Raw genomic sequence first — 16,624 nt, forward strand, 5'->3', positions numbered from 1 at the left:
TTTTCCCGTAGTCCGCCTCCCTGCCTGCCTTTTCCCGTAGTCCGCCTCCCTGCCTGCCTTTTCCCGTAGTCCGCCTCCCTGCCTGCCTTTTCCCGTAGTCCGCCTCCCTGCCTGCCTTTTCCCGTAGTCCGCCTCCCTGCCTGCCTTTTCCCGTAGTCCGCCTCCCTGCTACTTTGAATTTTGAATCCCATATAAAACCCTTAGTGAGGACCAATGAAAACGTGCACACAAGGACTTAGGAAAGAATAAAGAGTCAGTAGATGCAGCCACAAATGGATGAATGAGCCGCTGGAGTTTTAACAATTTATTTTCAATATTTTAAACAAAACATGTAAGCAGTATTAGAAAATCACTGTTCAGAAAGCAGATGTTTGTGCGGTACCGAGAGGTAAAGGCACCTGCTCCTGAAAGGGTGTACAAAAAAACAAAAACAAAACAAGATTATATTAAATGGATCGTAAAAATGATTTTATATTATAATCTATACATTTTTCTGTGCAAGCCTTATACACCATAAGCTTAAAAACTATAGCAATTTTATTTTCAAGACAAAGCGATTATTTCTTTCTGTGAAAAAAAAAAACAAAAAACTCTACAAAAGATTTTATTTATAGTACAGGCAGTCAAATAAAAACAAGAAAACCTCCAAAAGTTAAACCAAAAACGGATATTTTACTTTTCAAACATGACCAATAATGAGCAATTATATTGAGGATTTCTGACACTTAAGACCTAAACTTCACTTTCCCAAAAAATTATTTAAAAAAATGACAACCACCCCCTTTCCTAGATTTGCAGAAGTCTTTCCCTTGGGGATCCCCCTATACAGAGCAGCACCCCTGATTACATTGGGACTCCACTTAACTGGACCTGAATTGTAGAAGGGATGTAGTTAGCATCCCAGCACTCCCGAATGCCGGCATCCTGACAATCAGTATTAGGGTTAGAGGGAGGGGTGGTGGAGAATTCCCAATGATGATCAAATGAGCTATTGGGCCAGGATCAGATATAGAATTTGTAAGGAACAACAAAGTTGTAAATCTAAAAATTCTCACCAAACTAGGTGACTATTGAAGCTAATTTCTGCCATTACGTGTTAGTAATTCACACATTTATCAGGTTACCAGAGCAATTCCAGACTTAGTTCTGATATCTAGTGATCTGTTCATACAGTGTGTCTGGGAAAGGGGGAAGCAATGAAACGTCTTAAACAGGAAAAGCTGCCATATTGTTATCTATAGTAATTAAGGGGATACAGATACCTAGATGTTATTTTCTTTCATTAATGCAGTTATGTAATCATCACAGAGCACTTTGTCAGAGTGATGCCATAGGCTTGTTCATTTAGCACATACAAGGAGACTGGTCAGGAGCTGCAGTAAGTTCAATATTACTGGTGGGAAATGGCAGGGAGACAAATGCCTGGTATATAACCTACTGCAATCAGAAATATAATCCCAATGTAGTCACCTCTAGGGTCTATAATAACATGGAGAATTGATGCTCTGTGGCATTACATTTTAATGAGCATCTGATCTGGAAAGACATAGTTCCAAATGATAAATCCAGGAAAAAACAAGCAGACAGCGACTATTTAACATACGTATAAAGTTCTTGCAGCGCACGAGGTTCACAAAATTTACAGCAAAATGTAAAACCTGAGGGAGGAAAAAAAGGCAGCTAGGCGCTTTTAACGTAATATTAACATTTTTCAAACAAAGGTTCGTCCAGTGTTAACACGTGAATGTTGATAACAGATTTTACTGTACTACAGGCAACAAATCTCATCCTCCATAGTCAATATGGCTGTATTCAGTATTTACACATCTTATAAATGTACATTTGAGATGCTGCCACAATCTGCATATAATTTCCAAGACAGCTTTTAACAGGCAACTTAAACACAGTGGTCTTCATAATTGCTTTAACATGATAGCCATGCTTGGCAAAAGTGACGTTCTGGGTAACGGCAACAGTGTGATAAGCACAACTTCATAATAAATACAGTCTCTCACCATATGAACAGCCACTCACGCTAAAGGATTTTTCTTTTTGTTTTGCCCTGAGCTAAGAACCATTCAGGAGTCCACACAACATTGCAGAATGCTCATATTACTACCTGTGCTTAAACAACGGAAGTGTTTCATGGCTAACAGACTGGCCAGCTGCTATCTACAACCATATCTTGATGCTTTCGAGGTTCCGGTCAATCCACTGGATGTTCAATTTGATGGTTTCAATGGCCTGTTTGACACACCACATTTCTCTGCTCTTCCCCTTTGTTGAATTGAAGAAATTGATCACCTGAAATCACAAAAACATTATGAGAAACTAGGTTAAACACAAATCTCTCCTTTGGAAAGCTGTATTGTGTGTGAGCTGGCAGCTGGAAACCATCACGGACGACCTCTAATAGACGCACGTTTTTAACAGTCACTACACATGGTCCGCTCTGAGCCCAGACTCCAGAAGGGAAACTGGTATACACGACTGGTAGAACAGTGTTTCCCAAACCTCATGGCCCACAGACAGTCCATGTGCTAAGGTTATCCATGCACAGGTGGCTTAATTATTACGTAGTCAGTGAGTTTGATTTACCCACATATACTGAAGTAGGGATATCCCTAATGACTGGACCATGAAGGACGTGTTTGGGAAACGCTCAGGGCTAGATTCAGAGATGGTTGGTAATGCAGCCGCACTCGCAGCCATTCTCTCTGTAGCGAGAGCGGGAATATGCAAATGCTAATCTCAGCCTTCCCTTTGTGCTCCACTGTGTGATGGAGAGTACGAGCGCTAAGACACGCCCACTTTTAGTCTCCCTGGTCTGTGCAGCTGCAATGAAGATTGTAAACACTCCAGCATCTACGCAACAATGGTCGCACCATTTGTGGTTATCTATAGGGTCTACTCTAGCTACTCTCCTCAAATCCAACTAAACAAGGCCTCTGAAGTATTGGATTTGTGACTGGGAATGCAGCAGTGTCCCCAGACAGGTGCATGACGCTCCCATAACACACACACATGAAATGGTCTCTTTCTGCGATCACTTTAGGTCACCTCCCAGTCTACATCCTGAAACGCCCATGGATCACAACCCCCTTCTCAAGTGTTAGTGAAGCCGTGCGCAATTGCGATTGCCATCAGACACTTGCATTCATGCAGTAAGGGATTCCTGGACTCTTCACGCATATGCGCTAGCAAAACATCACTCAGCTGTGTAAATATTGGCACCAGGTCCTTCTCTGAATCAGGCCCTCTGATCAGTGGTTGAATAAAGGTCAGACTCTGTAGAATCAGTGGTGTCTACTTTCACTACAGGCAAGTGCTTGTGATATGTGCTGCTGAAATGTACAGAGACAGCACTGTGCTTTACTCTATTTAATCTATCCTGCAAGCAAATTATAAAGAGATGGCAAACTCAGCTGCCCAGTAGAGGTGCCCATACACTGTGTAACCAAATCTTGAAGGGAAATTCCTTGCTACATTACCTACAAGCTCTTTATAGGTCTTTTGCAAAAAAGTACAATAATGAGTATATGCTTGCTGGACCATTATAAAAGTAATCAGTGACGGAACTTGTGAGTAGTGGACCCAGGTTATAACGTAACGATGGGGGGGGAGTGCGGTTGGGAGGCAGACTAGGAAAGGCAGAGGGTGACACGTGGGGAGGTAGAGGGTGACACGTGGGGAGGCAGAGGGTGACACGTGGGCAGGCAGAGGGTGACACGTGGGCAGGCAGAGGGTGACACGTGGGCAGGCAGAGGGTGACACGTGGGGAGGCAGAGGGTGACACGTGGGGAGGCAGAGGGTGACACGTGGGGAGGCAGAGGGTGACACGTGGGGAGGCAGAGGGTGACACGTGGGGAGGCAGAGGGTGACACGTGGGGAGGCAGAGGGTGACTTAGAAAATTCCTACATATCTATGTAGTCACTATGGTCTGAGCTGGTATTATAGGTTTTATAATGTGCGGCACATGGCCAAGGCTTAAATTAAAAAGTAATTCCAGTATAACTTGACTGTAGTAGAATAGAATTTACATACATTATCAAACATAGGCACACTTATTACATGTATGCAGAACATTTTGTTCTGTTCCCTCTGTGTACAGTAAATAGGAGTATTATATATCTTGTTGTAAATTACTGAAAGGACAGATGGGAAAAGTAATAGTTGTAAAAATCTAATTTTACAATGTTTGGAATACCATTACACTGACCTTGGAACAAGCCAGTCTGACTGTAGGGGCAATAAAGATGACAAACACATCCCCTTGTATAAATACTCTTGCCTTTTTTATTCAGTAAAACAGATGGGATTAACTTCTATATTAAATAATTAGTGACATCTCTTTAGTTTTTAATAGAGCCTGGGCAGGGGGGGGAGGTGCACAGTCTAGCACTTACCATGCTGATGCTGTATATGACCCCTGTGCCCATATAGGTAGCCTTGTAAGGCATAGAGCCACAAGGTGTGGCCCGCATCTCTCCTGGGATCCGCAGCCTCCCCTCGCCAGATGCACAACACGGACACTGGATTTCAGAAGCAAACACAGCATTCTGCTATAGTGCTATGCTCCTCTCTTGCTGTCATCCTTCCTCCGCTATCTTGAACACGCCCCTAGCTCCTCCCCCAGGGCCGACATCCCACTGGTTTGTTAAACCCCGTGGAAATGGTTGGGTAACTCGGGCAAAGGGGAAACAAGTTGCTGGACTGGGCAACGGTGCCAGTAGGCCCGTTAGTTAGCAAAGCAACTGTTGAGCCATCAGTAGTTCTGCCCCTGAAGGTAAAGTGCTCAAATAATTTCTAGCTCTATATCTGATCAGTAAATTTACTGCACCATACAGCTAACGTGCGCGCCTTCAAACACCAACTTAACGTCCAATAGTGTGTCTGCATAAATGACCACCTCTCTAGGATTGCCAAATGATTACATCTGCAATGCTTACTCAGCTACGACTGAGGAGTTTGACCTGTAATGTCCAAATGGCGTTTTGACAAAAGTGACATTATTCCCCAAAGAACCTGAACCTCTCAATTTTTCATCTGACAAATGAGTTTTTCTCTGCTGAAATCTTCAAGGCACAAATTTCCCTAATCCCAGTGAAGGACAAGGACACAGAACACTGGGTCTCGTTAGTCCATTATCTTCATGCGGATGTTAAGCTATTTGGAACAAACTGAGTATTATGTAGCACTGTGCTTTGATGTTGGTATTCTGGTTTTGGCATTTGACATGTGAAGCTAAACTGGACTTCTACTTAGAGAGGCCCAACTTCCAATTAATTTCTTCCATTCTTTAATTTTGTTTCAAATCTCAATGCATTTTCTTCTCATTTCATCTGGTGCTCTACAACAACACTGCTTTGCCAGTTCCAGGAGGGTTTCTGTATTTGCTCCAATTACCAATTTACAGTAATTATTTATTATTGAAAAGAATGGTTTAAAAGAAAAATTCCTAAAGCTCGTTGTTCAATTTATAATTAAATTTTAAGACTATAATTTTTCAAATAGCGTGTAAATGTATGTGGGTAACACCAGGGCCATAACTAGGGGTGTGCGACCTGTGCCGTGGCAGAGGGTGCAGGGCCCTAGGCACATGTATGTGGCTTGCAGGGAGCTCTACGGAGTGTCCAAGGTACACTCTGCACAGGCACCCAGCAGAGCTGTCCGAATTGCCAATAAGGATGCTCTGGGCAGTGAACTACTTTCCAGAGCCGATGTCCCAGTCCCCTAGGCGATGAGATATTGATGCCTGAATTGATCAAAAATACCATTAGGAATGGTGGAAAAATGTTTATGAAACAGTTTAATTTGTATCTGAATGGAATTTCAGGTGTTGGTAATCTATTTATGTAACAAAAGTTTAACAATGTTATATGTGAAGCGACTGTTTATTCTTGCATATAAAGCAGTGTTCTAAAATGTGAAAACCTCTTGCATCTATAGACAGCCCAACAGTGAGAGTTTCTCCTATAACCAAGGTATTCTCTCTATCCCCTGACATCAAGCCTTCCCTGGGCAGACCTTATTCAAAGTCTGAACTCATCCTTATTCCCTAGCTTCGTTATTGTATATTATAAGAGGAAAGACAATATGATGAGGTGTGTGAGCACCAGTCACATCATATCGGATACAAATAAAATCACAGACTGTAGCCATATACAGTAGACCCACAGCACAAGCCAGAGAATAAAGTTCTTACTTAATACAGGAATGTGTCCAATGAATGATAAATAACTAACCTCACTTAAGTAAATCTCTGTAGAAAGTTGTGAAGTAGTGTGGGTAACAATGCTCTGTATAGGGAAAGATCCAGGGGAAAATCTACAGAGAAAGAAAAGGTTACATTTATTTGCTGAGATCAGCCTCAGATGTTACATATCAACTAACAATATCTTGAATGGAAGAAACAATGATGCATTATATGTATTATCTGTAACAGTTCCAAAGTTGTTATAGCCATAAATAAAGTAATCTATAGTAAATAAATAGTAGATCTAAAGTGGTGCCATCAACTACATGAAGCAGTCTCAGCCAGTTGTGTTCTGAAATCAATATTCCTGCAATACAACCATCAATGCTAAGTACTAGTGACATCAATGCTAAGTACTAGTGACATCAATGCTAAGTACTAGTGACATCAATGCGGCATTTCACACCTCATGTCACAGTGATTGTATGAGCTCCTAGTGTGTATTGGTTCAGCCCACAAAGTGGCAACAATGTAAATCTCACCCCTTAGCCTCTCTTATATCCTCGCATTTCAAAATGGTCAACTAGGCATAAATGGAGTTCTTAAAGGTGAATTGAAGTAGCGCTAAAGTCTGAGACTCCCATTATTATTCCTCCATAGGATTTTCCCTGTAAGTGGATGTCTGTAGCCAGAGAGCCCATCTTGGTGGAATTGGTATGGAATACAGACAGTCGGGATGCCTCCTGTCACAATACCGCAAGCAGCATCCTGATGGTTGGTATCCCGACAGGGGTCGGTTAAGTATACATACCCTCCCCCCTACCCCTCCCTTCTTGTAGCCTAACCCTCCCCACACCGCACCCTAACCCTCCTCGTTAGTGCCTAAACCTAACCCTGACCCCTTAGTGTCTAATCCTAAACTTCTCCAGTGGTGCCTATCCTTAACACCCCCCCCCCCTCCCAAAAAAAAAAAAACCTAACCCTGCTACGCTGCCTAAACCTCGTTCGAGATGGCATCCTTTTGGATTTCGCCGTCGGGATTAAGATAGGAGTCGGTATTTCGACGCCCATCTTAAATTCGGCATCGGGCATCCCCCGCCGGGATTAAGACCAGCGGCATTCCGGCCGCCAGTCTCCTAACTATATCCCCATCTTGGTAACACCACCCTCACTTACAGGTCAAATTATTTACCCAAAAGGTGAGTTGAAATTTTATCATTTCATTATATGATACCTCTCTACCACCCTCACTATTGCACCAGTATTCGCCTGTGTTTTAAGCAAGCTTTAAAATGAATGTTTTGTTCGATTTGCAATAGATTCCTTATGTGCACTTACTTCTGAGTGATTTCATCCCAGTTCTGTGTCACAAAGTCCCAAGCCAGCAGAAACCCAGGGACTTCCCTACTAATAAAGCGAATAATGATGGGAAAATCCTGTGACCTTATAATTTCTCCAAGAAGACTTGATTTCATCAACCTGGTGAATAGAACAAATCAAATCAAATTAGTGTCAATGGTTAAAGAATTTCTTTTAATTCTCATGGTTTCACTGTATAGTTAATTGAACTCAAGTACATTCTTAAACTAAGAGGCAGACATGATGTAATTTTATGGGAGGCCATATGCCATATATCAGGCCTAGCCAACCTGTGGCTCTCTGTTGTGAAACTACTAGTCCCAGCATGCCATGCCACAGTTTTGCTATTAGGGAATGCTAAAACTGGCAGGGCATGCTGGGATGTGAAGTTTCACAACATCCGCAGAGCCACAGGTTGGCCAGGCCTGGCATAGGTGATAATGAAATACAGAGGCTGATAAAGGAATTGGGACACACACACAGTGATACAGGTGTTTCCTCATACACCTAGTGTCTATACGCCATACCAACCTAGCGTCTATACGCCATACCAACCTAGCGTCTGTACGCCATACCAACCTAGCGTCTGTACGCCATACCATGAGAGATGTATTTTTCCATAGATTTTGCACCTTATACACATCTAAGAATCAAAAATTAGTGAGTGTACTAGAGACACCAAACTGCAACATTACCCGCTCAGGAATTGGTTTTGCACACTTAAAAAGTCACAGATTAAGCACAATGGAACTTGGCGTGAGGAAAAGCTGCAGCCACTCCCATACTACACAGATGTTGTACATCAAATTGATCAGTGCAATGTCGTTTTGTCGCTTCCAGTTTTATTTATGCAAATTAGATGCATATTTTCAGCAAGAATGACACTCGGCACAGAGTCGGCCAGGACCTGGCGTGCCAGAAGCCTGACAGTAAAAGGGTGCATATCTGTATACACCTGTCTAAAAGTAAATATATATATATATATATGTAGATCAATACAGTATATGTATTGCCCAATACATGGCACCTCTTCCCGGCACCTGAGAAGCCACCATACATTAGTGGAGAACTCCGTCTCAGACCATCAGCTGCCGTCTCCATCTATCTATAGGCTGTCCCTACTCATTGGTGTCGCTGCTCCTCAGCAGCTTCTTATGTCAGTGTGACACGTCCAGCACCCCCTCTCTGTCAGCAGCCCTAGCCTCTGCTCAGACCCATGCAGCAGTCCCGACGCATCCCCTCACCAACTCCCCGTCCCACTCCTCCCTGGTGATAGCCCTAGCCGTGGACCCAAGCAGCAGTCCTGGCGCCCCCACACCCACAACCCTCCATCCCACTCCTCCCTGGAGGTGTGGACCCGCGCAGCAGAGTCTTGAGTGGCTGGCCCAAGTATAAGAGCGACTGCAGATCATCTTCAAGGAGCTGGATGTCAACAAGAATGCACCGAACTGAGCTGCAGGTAAGAGGGCATGGGTAGCGACTGAGTCTGGGGGCAGATCTTTGGTGGAGCAACTTCCCAGCATGTGATGCAGTCGACAACAGACTGGGCATGTTGTGATTTGTAGTCCCACCACAGTGGCAGTCTTACAGTATCTTGATTTAAACTCCTCAATGTCACCACCTCCAGCAGGAGTATCAGGAGGGCTACCCACCCCACATCAGGTGGTTTCTCCCTCCAGCAGGAGTATCAGGAGGGCTACCCACCCCACATCAGGTGGTTTCTCCCTCCAGCAGGAGTATCAGGAGGGCTACCCACCCCACATCAGGTGGCTTTCGTCTCCATCAGGAGGGCTACCCACCCCACATCAGGTGGTTTTCGTCTCCATCAGGAGGGCTACCCACCCCACATCAGGTGGTTTTCGTCTCCATCAGGAGGACTCTGAGCCTCATGCTAATTACACCATACAGGTCAATCATATCTGTGACTAATGCATACAGATGTGTCCACATACATCTATCCTCCGTGCGACACATAACACGTGAGCTCAGTGTGACTCTGTGCAAATATTTCCCTTCACATGCGTCTTATTCACACAGCGATGCGATTAGGGCACACAACAGCCTCTGCTGATCAAAATGACATGTGGCATGCCTAAATTCTGTGTGTAACTGCGGGTGTATCCGCATGCGAGATGCTACATTACAGTGTCAGTGGCTGTGATGGGTGCACCAAGTTATAACTTGCCTCCAGGCATTTAGGATAAACTTACGTCACTGAGTGCATTTAGTATGCTGTACAAAGAATACTGTAATTTGTTTCCCTTTTTAATTTATTTTTTTAATGAAAGTTGCAATTATGGTCCAACTATTGTAGCTATACAGCACTCTGAAATTATCATCAAATTATTTTTAAATCCTCCTTCAAGCATCAACTATTTTCAGGTTGACAAATGGCATTACAGGCTTAACTAACTATGTACCTAACAACATAAGGCATCTGTTCATACATGTGACAGAGATTAGCGGGTATGTCATATTGGTCTGCATCTAGTTCTACAATCTAACAGAATCTGAATGGTGAAGGCCTGGCGGAACGCACGGCGAGTCCCCTGGGGATGCCCTTGTGTACAAAAGGGAACACCGCACCACGAACCCCAATCACTCTGGGAACCTATACAGGTACTTATACCTCCTATCCACCTCTCTACTTTTCAGTGGTACTCTCATCAGGAGATCAAACGCCACATTACCTGCAATACATTGCATCAGGGTATGGTGGTGTGAGTATATTCTGACAGTAGATGCCACTCTAATCTTCTTTTCACTGAGCCAGTGTTGAAGACTCATTCCCCGCTTCACTACCCTGGCACAGCGGAAGAAAGCAAGTCATTAAACACATAAAAGCTCAGGTCCTTTCAATTTCAGCAGCTGAACTATTACATACAGCTCTAGGGTAGAATCTAGCCCTGTCTACTTATTACGCTCCTCCCTTTGTGATCTCAGCAAATGTGAAATTTACTGTTATTTTATTTTGGGTTGTGGTACATTTTAAATGTATTTACGCTTTCTATTATTTTCTTATCCTTCTCTTAGATTTCGCCACCTTTTTTTCCTCTTACAACATCTATGTGAGGATAGCCACACTGTTATCACTTATACTTTCTATAAATATTTATTTTTGTTCCATTTTTGTTTATTTTCCACTTAAAAAGTTTTTGTTATTCTTTCACTATTGGCTTTATTATCCAACCACATAATTTTGATAACTATTATATTTGTACCTATTTGTGTTCAGATCGTATATTCAGTCTACTAAGCCCCAATTTTAATTCTATTTTTCTTAACAAAAGCTAAATTTTAATTTAATTTTACCATTGTACATACATTTCGGAGTGTGTTCCTCAGCCAAGAGTTCTCTTTTGTTGTTTTGTGTTACATTTATACAGACATGGCCAAAAGTTTTGAGACTGACACAAGTATTGGTTTTCACAAAGTTTGCTGCTTCAGTGTTTTTAGACCTTTTTGTCAGATGTTACTATGGAATACTGAAGTAAAATTACAAGCATTTCATAAGTGTCAAAGGCTTTTCTTGACAATTACATTAAGTTTAGGCAAAGTGTCAATATTTGCAGTGTTGACCCTTCTTTTTCAAGACCTCTGCAATTTGCCCTGGCATGCTCTCAATCAACTTCTGGGCCACATACTGACTGATGGCCGCCCATTCTTGCCTAATCAATGCTTGGAATTTGTCAGAATTTGTGAGCTTCTGTTTGTCCATCCGCCTCTTGAGGATTCACCACAAGTTCTCAATGGGATTAGGGTTTGGGGAGTTTCCTGGCCATGGACTCAAAATTTCAATGTTTTATTCCACCGAGCCACTTAGTTATCACTTTTGCCTTATGGCAAGGTGCTCCATCATGCTGGAAAAAGCATGATGGAGCACCTTGCCATAAGGCAAAAGGTGCTCCATCTGTTCTTGGATGGTTGGGAGAAGTTGCTCTTGGCGGATGTTTTGGTAGCATTCTTTATTCATGGCTGTGTTCTTAGGCAAAATTGTGAGTAATCCCACTCCCTTGAATGAGAAGCAACCCCACACATGAATGGTCTCAGGATGCTTTGCTGTTGTGTCCTTATACACTGTGGCTTCAGTCGCGCCAAACAGACTCTCTCAGGTCCCAGGACGACGAGGCCAAAATGAGCGTCTTTTTTGTTCAAACTGTGCATCTTATTTGCACAAATAAAATAACTGTAAGCGTCAAAACTACTTTGTGTTTGTATATCTGTGTGCGAATTAGTGTGAAGCAGTATATGAAGTAGTATGATGCAGCGGCCGCAGCTTTTTCTCACGCCAAGTTCAGTTGTGCATTATCTGCGACTTTGTACATGTTTAATACAAATACATGTGCAGTTAAAGTCACAGCACAGCATCTCAAGTATACTTTGAGCGGTGTTTCGCTGCATCTGCAATGCTATTAAGATGGAATATTTAAAGACAGACTGCACACTACACCTCTCGGAGAGGGCTAAATCGCGCCGGGCGTCCCATTCTGTATAGTACATATGTACTCAAGAGAACCTAGTTTCTGTACCATAATTATCTTCCCTGGATTTTCCCTGTCTTCCACTTTTCTTTATCAATACTAATTGTTTGATAAACATGTAGACAAAGAACTGAGAGCCTTATTATTTATCTGCTCAGTTGGTGTGCATTTATCCATATTAATATGCTGAACTGAATCTGATCTCAGCAATAAACATATAATGCACAGTAGCAGCATCATCCAATGAACAAATTACTGAAGAACTTGATAACCAAGTTCTTTGGTTTTTGAATGAAGTTTGTCTCGTCTGACAACCTGTAACCTCTAATGGTTTTATCAAGGATACAAAATACACATTACATAAAAAGTTACTTTGAGAACAAAGATAAATAGCACCAACCAATCAGCTCCTCAGTTTACAGGCTGTGTTTGAAAAATGACAGTTAGGAGCCGATTGGTTGGTGCTATTTATCTCCAATTTTATCTCTATCCAAGCTTTATTAAATCTCCCCCATTGTACCCCCTTTGTAACTGTGCAGAGGAAAAAAATATTCTCTTAATTTCAAAAATACTGTACAATTAGCATACATGTCTTGCTCAAGAAAGTGATCACACACAATTTATAATTGCCCTTCTAATTGTAATGATAGCAAAACAATGCAGCATCTAATGACCTTTCCTGCTAAGTGAAGAAGACTGTAAGGAAATGAATGTAATTTTCCATCCAAAGTGCACAACATCTGGACTAGATTGTGGGACATATTTACATAACAGAAAATACAATGAAGACTAATTCATACTTTGCTGGGTTACTGTGTGTGACGTACACATCTTACAGAGCAGAAATCTAGCGAACAAGATTCTTTTGTGTAAAATCATGAATTTATACTAATATATTAGTTTCAGTTCAAACTGAAAAAGTTACTTTATTTCTATTATATGTTAACAAATACATAAAATTAACTAATTATTGTCCGTGGCTTTGCCCTCGATGAAATTGCTTCTCCCAACAGTTTTTTTATTTGAGATATTCTAGTTGTATTGCTTTGCATAGGGGCACTGTCGAGGGAGTGGCCCATGTGACCAGCAGCGCTATACAGACTAGCGGCAGCAGCGACTTCACCCACCACTCACACCAATGTCACTGTGCCCCCCCCTGTGCACAGACGGCCATGTAGAATATCCTATTCAAGTGACTGCGGGCCCAAGCACCTCCTTACCGGCCCGCCCGCATGGTGCCACACCTATCTCTTGCATTGATAATGGCAATACATTTTGTTTTTGTTATTGCTTAGCTTTAACTTGTTGAAACAAAGTGCTGGTTATTTCTAGGAGTTTCCACTACAAAATGATGAAGTTTTTGTAAAAATTGGTTCAGTAGTTTTTGAGCCAACTTAGAACAGAAACGTTCTTATAAATATTAGTATAGCTATATTCTCAGTGTCAGAAAAAAAGAATGCACAATGTATTCCAAAACTTAAATACAGAAAAGGTTTCTTTTTATTGACTTGTGAATTGGAAATAGTCATTTATACAGATTGCAGAAAATGTAACAGAAAAAAACCCCAATATTTTTATTTAAAGGGATCACAAGACACATTCGTCTCGTCTCCTCATTACCTTATCTCACATTTCTTTTTCTTTTTCTTTTTGGCCATTACACCGGTCAATCCAGAGCAGACAGACTGACTGATACCTGATAAGGAGCAGACAGACTTCCTGATACCTGATCCAGAGCAGACAGACTGCTTGATACCCGATCCAGAGCAGACAGCCTGCTTGATACCCGATCCAGAGCAGACAGACTGCCTGATACCCGATCCAGAGCAGACAGACTGCCTGATACCCGATCCAGAGCAGACAGACTGCCTGATACCCGATCCAGAGCAGACAGACTGCCTGATACCCGATCCAGAGCAGACAGACTGCCTGATACCCGATCCAGAGCAGACAGACTGCCTGATACCCGATCCAGAGCAGACAGACTGATACGATGGCCAAGTCTGTACAATAAGTGTGCATGGCAATCAGGGGCAGGCTGTGTCTGGGTGCAGAGGGGCACATGTCCTTCGGCTGACACCATAGTTAATGCCTTGTGCCTTTGCCAGGCATTTGTACAGGCCACATTGAACATTAATAAAATATTCCTTTGTCATTTAAAAAGAAAAAAAAGATGGTCTCCGTCTTAATTAAGCAATAATAATAATAATAATAATACTTCCTCACCACTGTTTCCAAGATTGGAAATGTTACAGTGCCTTCTCTCATTCACACATAGCGTACGGGAAACCTCCTTTACCGACAGGTTAATGCGCCTGCACAATGGCTCTCCGTGCATGCGCATTGTGCTTCAACCTGCCGGGGACTCCGCAAAGCCTGAAAAGGCTTCTCTGAAGCCAGCGAGGCTTTACTGGGTCCCCAATGCCGGCAAAGGGGACAGTACCATACCCGCCACCTACAGATGATATAAGGAGTACAGTCATAAATAAGCTTAGCTTATCTCTGTTTCCTAAATACGAAGTGGGACTCCTAATCCCTTGGGTGTATCTGCATGTTAAACACTACGTTACAGTGTTACAGCCACTGACACTGTAACGTAGCGTATGGCATGCAGATACACCAGCAATCACATACAGAACATAGACATGCTGCATATCATTTTACTCAGCAAAAGCTGCTTGTGCTGTCTAGTCGCAAAGTTGTGAAAATAAGACGCATTTGAAGGTTAAAAAAACGCACGAAAAGACGCTTGGCACTACAGTGTCACGCTATGGCATGGCACGACTAGCAGGGCTGTATAATGCGCAAGGAGGCTAGATGTATGTGGACCCATCTCTAATTAAGACAGGGATGAGAGAGTTCATGATAATATGAGGGCTAATGATATTGAGGGGGTTGTCATGATGAGGCTAAAGGATTTATTGATTATGAAGATTAATTAAAAAGTAGGGGTATGATGAGAGAGTTAATGATTATAAGGAGGCTAATTATAATATTGGAGGTTAATTGATGCTGCAGAGGTGTTGTTAATGAAGAGATTGTAATGACGAGACTGGGAGATTTTATGATTACAGGTTGAGTCTCCCATATCCAAAATTCTTGGGACCAGGGACATTTTGGATAACGGAATATTTGCATATCATAATGAAATATATTGGGAATGGGACCCAAATCTACACACAGAATGCATTTGTGTTATTATACACCTTATACACACAGCCTGCAGGTCATTTTATACAATATTTTCAATAATTTTGTGGCTCAAGCAAAGTTTGTGTACAGAAATGAAATTAATTTATGTTTCATATACACCTTATACACACAGCCTGAAGGTAATTTTATACAATATTTTTAAGAATTTGTACTTTATACAAAGTTTGTGTACATTGAACCTTCAAAAATCAAAGGTTTCATTATCTGAGTCATGGCAAAATTATTCCGTATTTCGGAATATTTCGTATTTCGGAATATTTGGATGTGGGAGACGCAACCTGTACAAGGGGATTGATGGATGATGAAGTCACTGATTAGCATGAACAAGTTAATTACAATGAGGGTGTTAATTATCAGGATTTTGGGGTAACTTACAAAGATATGGGGAACAAAGAGAACAGTGGAAACACAATTGATGAAGACAGGGTAGCTGGGGCCTATTTATTAAGCAGAGAAAAGCATGGGGAAATCACGTACCACCACATTCAAAGGATGAAACAATTTTGCTTCTTATGTCCTATACACCAATCCGCCACACACATACCAGAACGGCCTTACATGGAGTAAGATGCTTGGAAGGCACAAGTCACACATAGAGCATGATGAAAGATTATGTCAACATTAACAGACCAATTATTTAAATAAAACTTATTTTAATTAAGTGTATAATATACTTAAAAATATAATAAATGAGGAAAAAAGTAATCATTTTGCCATAAAGAGCAATTTGTCCTATCCAATGAATTAAATTATACATCTATCAGTTGCTGATACAGTCACTACCAATTATTACTCAGATGCCATATGATCTGGGGCAGATGGCATCACCGAATACCTTAATAAAATTTGAGGAAGGCCCGGTGAGACCAAACCACTCCCCAGAGGCCTACACGCAATTCTTCTGAACTCGCGTCATAGTGGCGGTAGGTACATCATACGAATATACATACCATAGTAATTTTCTGCCACTATCCGTGCTCGCAAGACCTTCCAGTATTTTCATCTTCTCTGCTTCGTACAAAGATACAGTGTACTGGCTTAAGAGATATTGCCATCCTTCATCTGTTTGGGCGCCAACTTTAAATACAATTTTCATGACAGCTGTTGGGAGACTAAGTAGACAAAACATGAACATTTTTCTTTATATGGTATGGCAGATTATCAATCTCTGCTTAGAAAGCATAAAGAACAATGGAGATTGGGCTGGATTCATGGCATTGGTTGAGACTGTGATATTATCAGCCAGTTCTCACGCTCACAATCTACAGCAGGAACTGTGGGTTCCATCTGCAACAGTTGTCTCATCATATCATATACTATATTATTAGATTATAATCCTTGTATAAACAGTTGTGAAAAATATATAATCTTTGG

At 41.8% G+C, this 16,624-nt stretch overlaps 1 protein-coding gene across 1 annotated transcript in view; it reads right to left on the reverse strand.

The window, feature by feature from the left end:
* Positions 1–291: 291 nt before the first annotated feature.
* The window catches only part of LNPEP (leucyl and cystinyl aminopeptidase), a 108,604-nt gene continuing 92,271 nt past the window's right edge, over positions 292–16,624 (reverse strand). The window contains exons 15-18 of the mRNA XM_088444662.1: positions 16,201–16,362; positions 7,536–7,676; positions 6,247–6,328; positions 292–2,304 (exon numbers count right to left, since the gene is read on the reverse strand). Coding sequence (XP_088300788.1) covers positions 2,173–2,304; positions 6,247–6,328; positions 7,536–7,676; positions 16,201–16,362 — 517 coding nt within the window. The 3' untranslated portion in view covers positions 292–2,172. The remainder of the gene's footprint in view (positions 2,305–6,246; positions 6,329–7,535; positions 7,677–16,200; positions 16,363–16,624) is intronic.

The sequence above is a fragment of the Taudactylus pleione genome, unplaced genomic scaffold (assembly GCF_031769625.1).
Source record: "Taudactylus pleione unplaced genomic scaffold, aTauple2 ptg000370l, whole genome shotgun sequence".
NCBI classification, from domain to species: domain Eukaryota; kingdom Metazoa; phylum Chordata; class Amphibia; order Anura; family Myobatrachidae; genus Taudactylus; species Taudactylus pleione.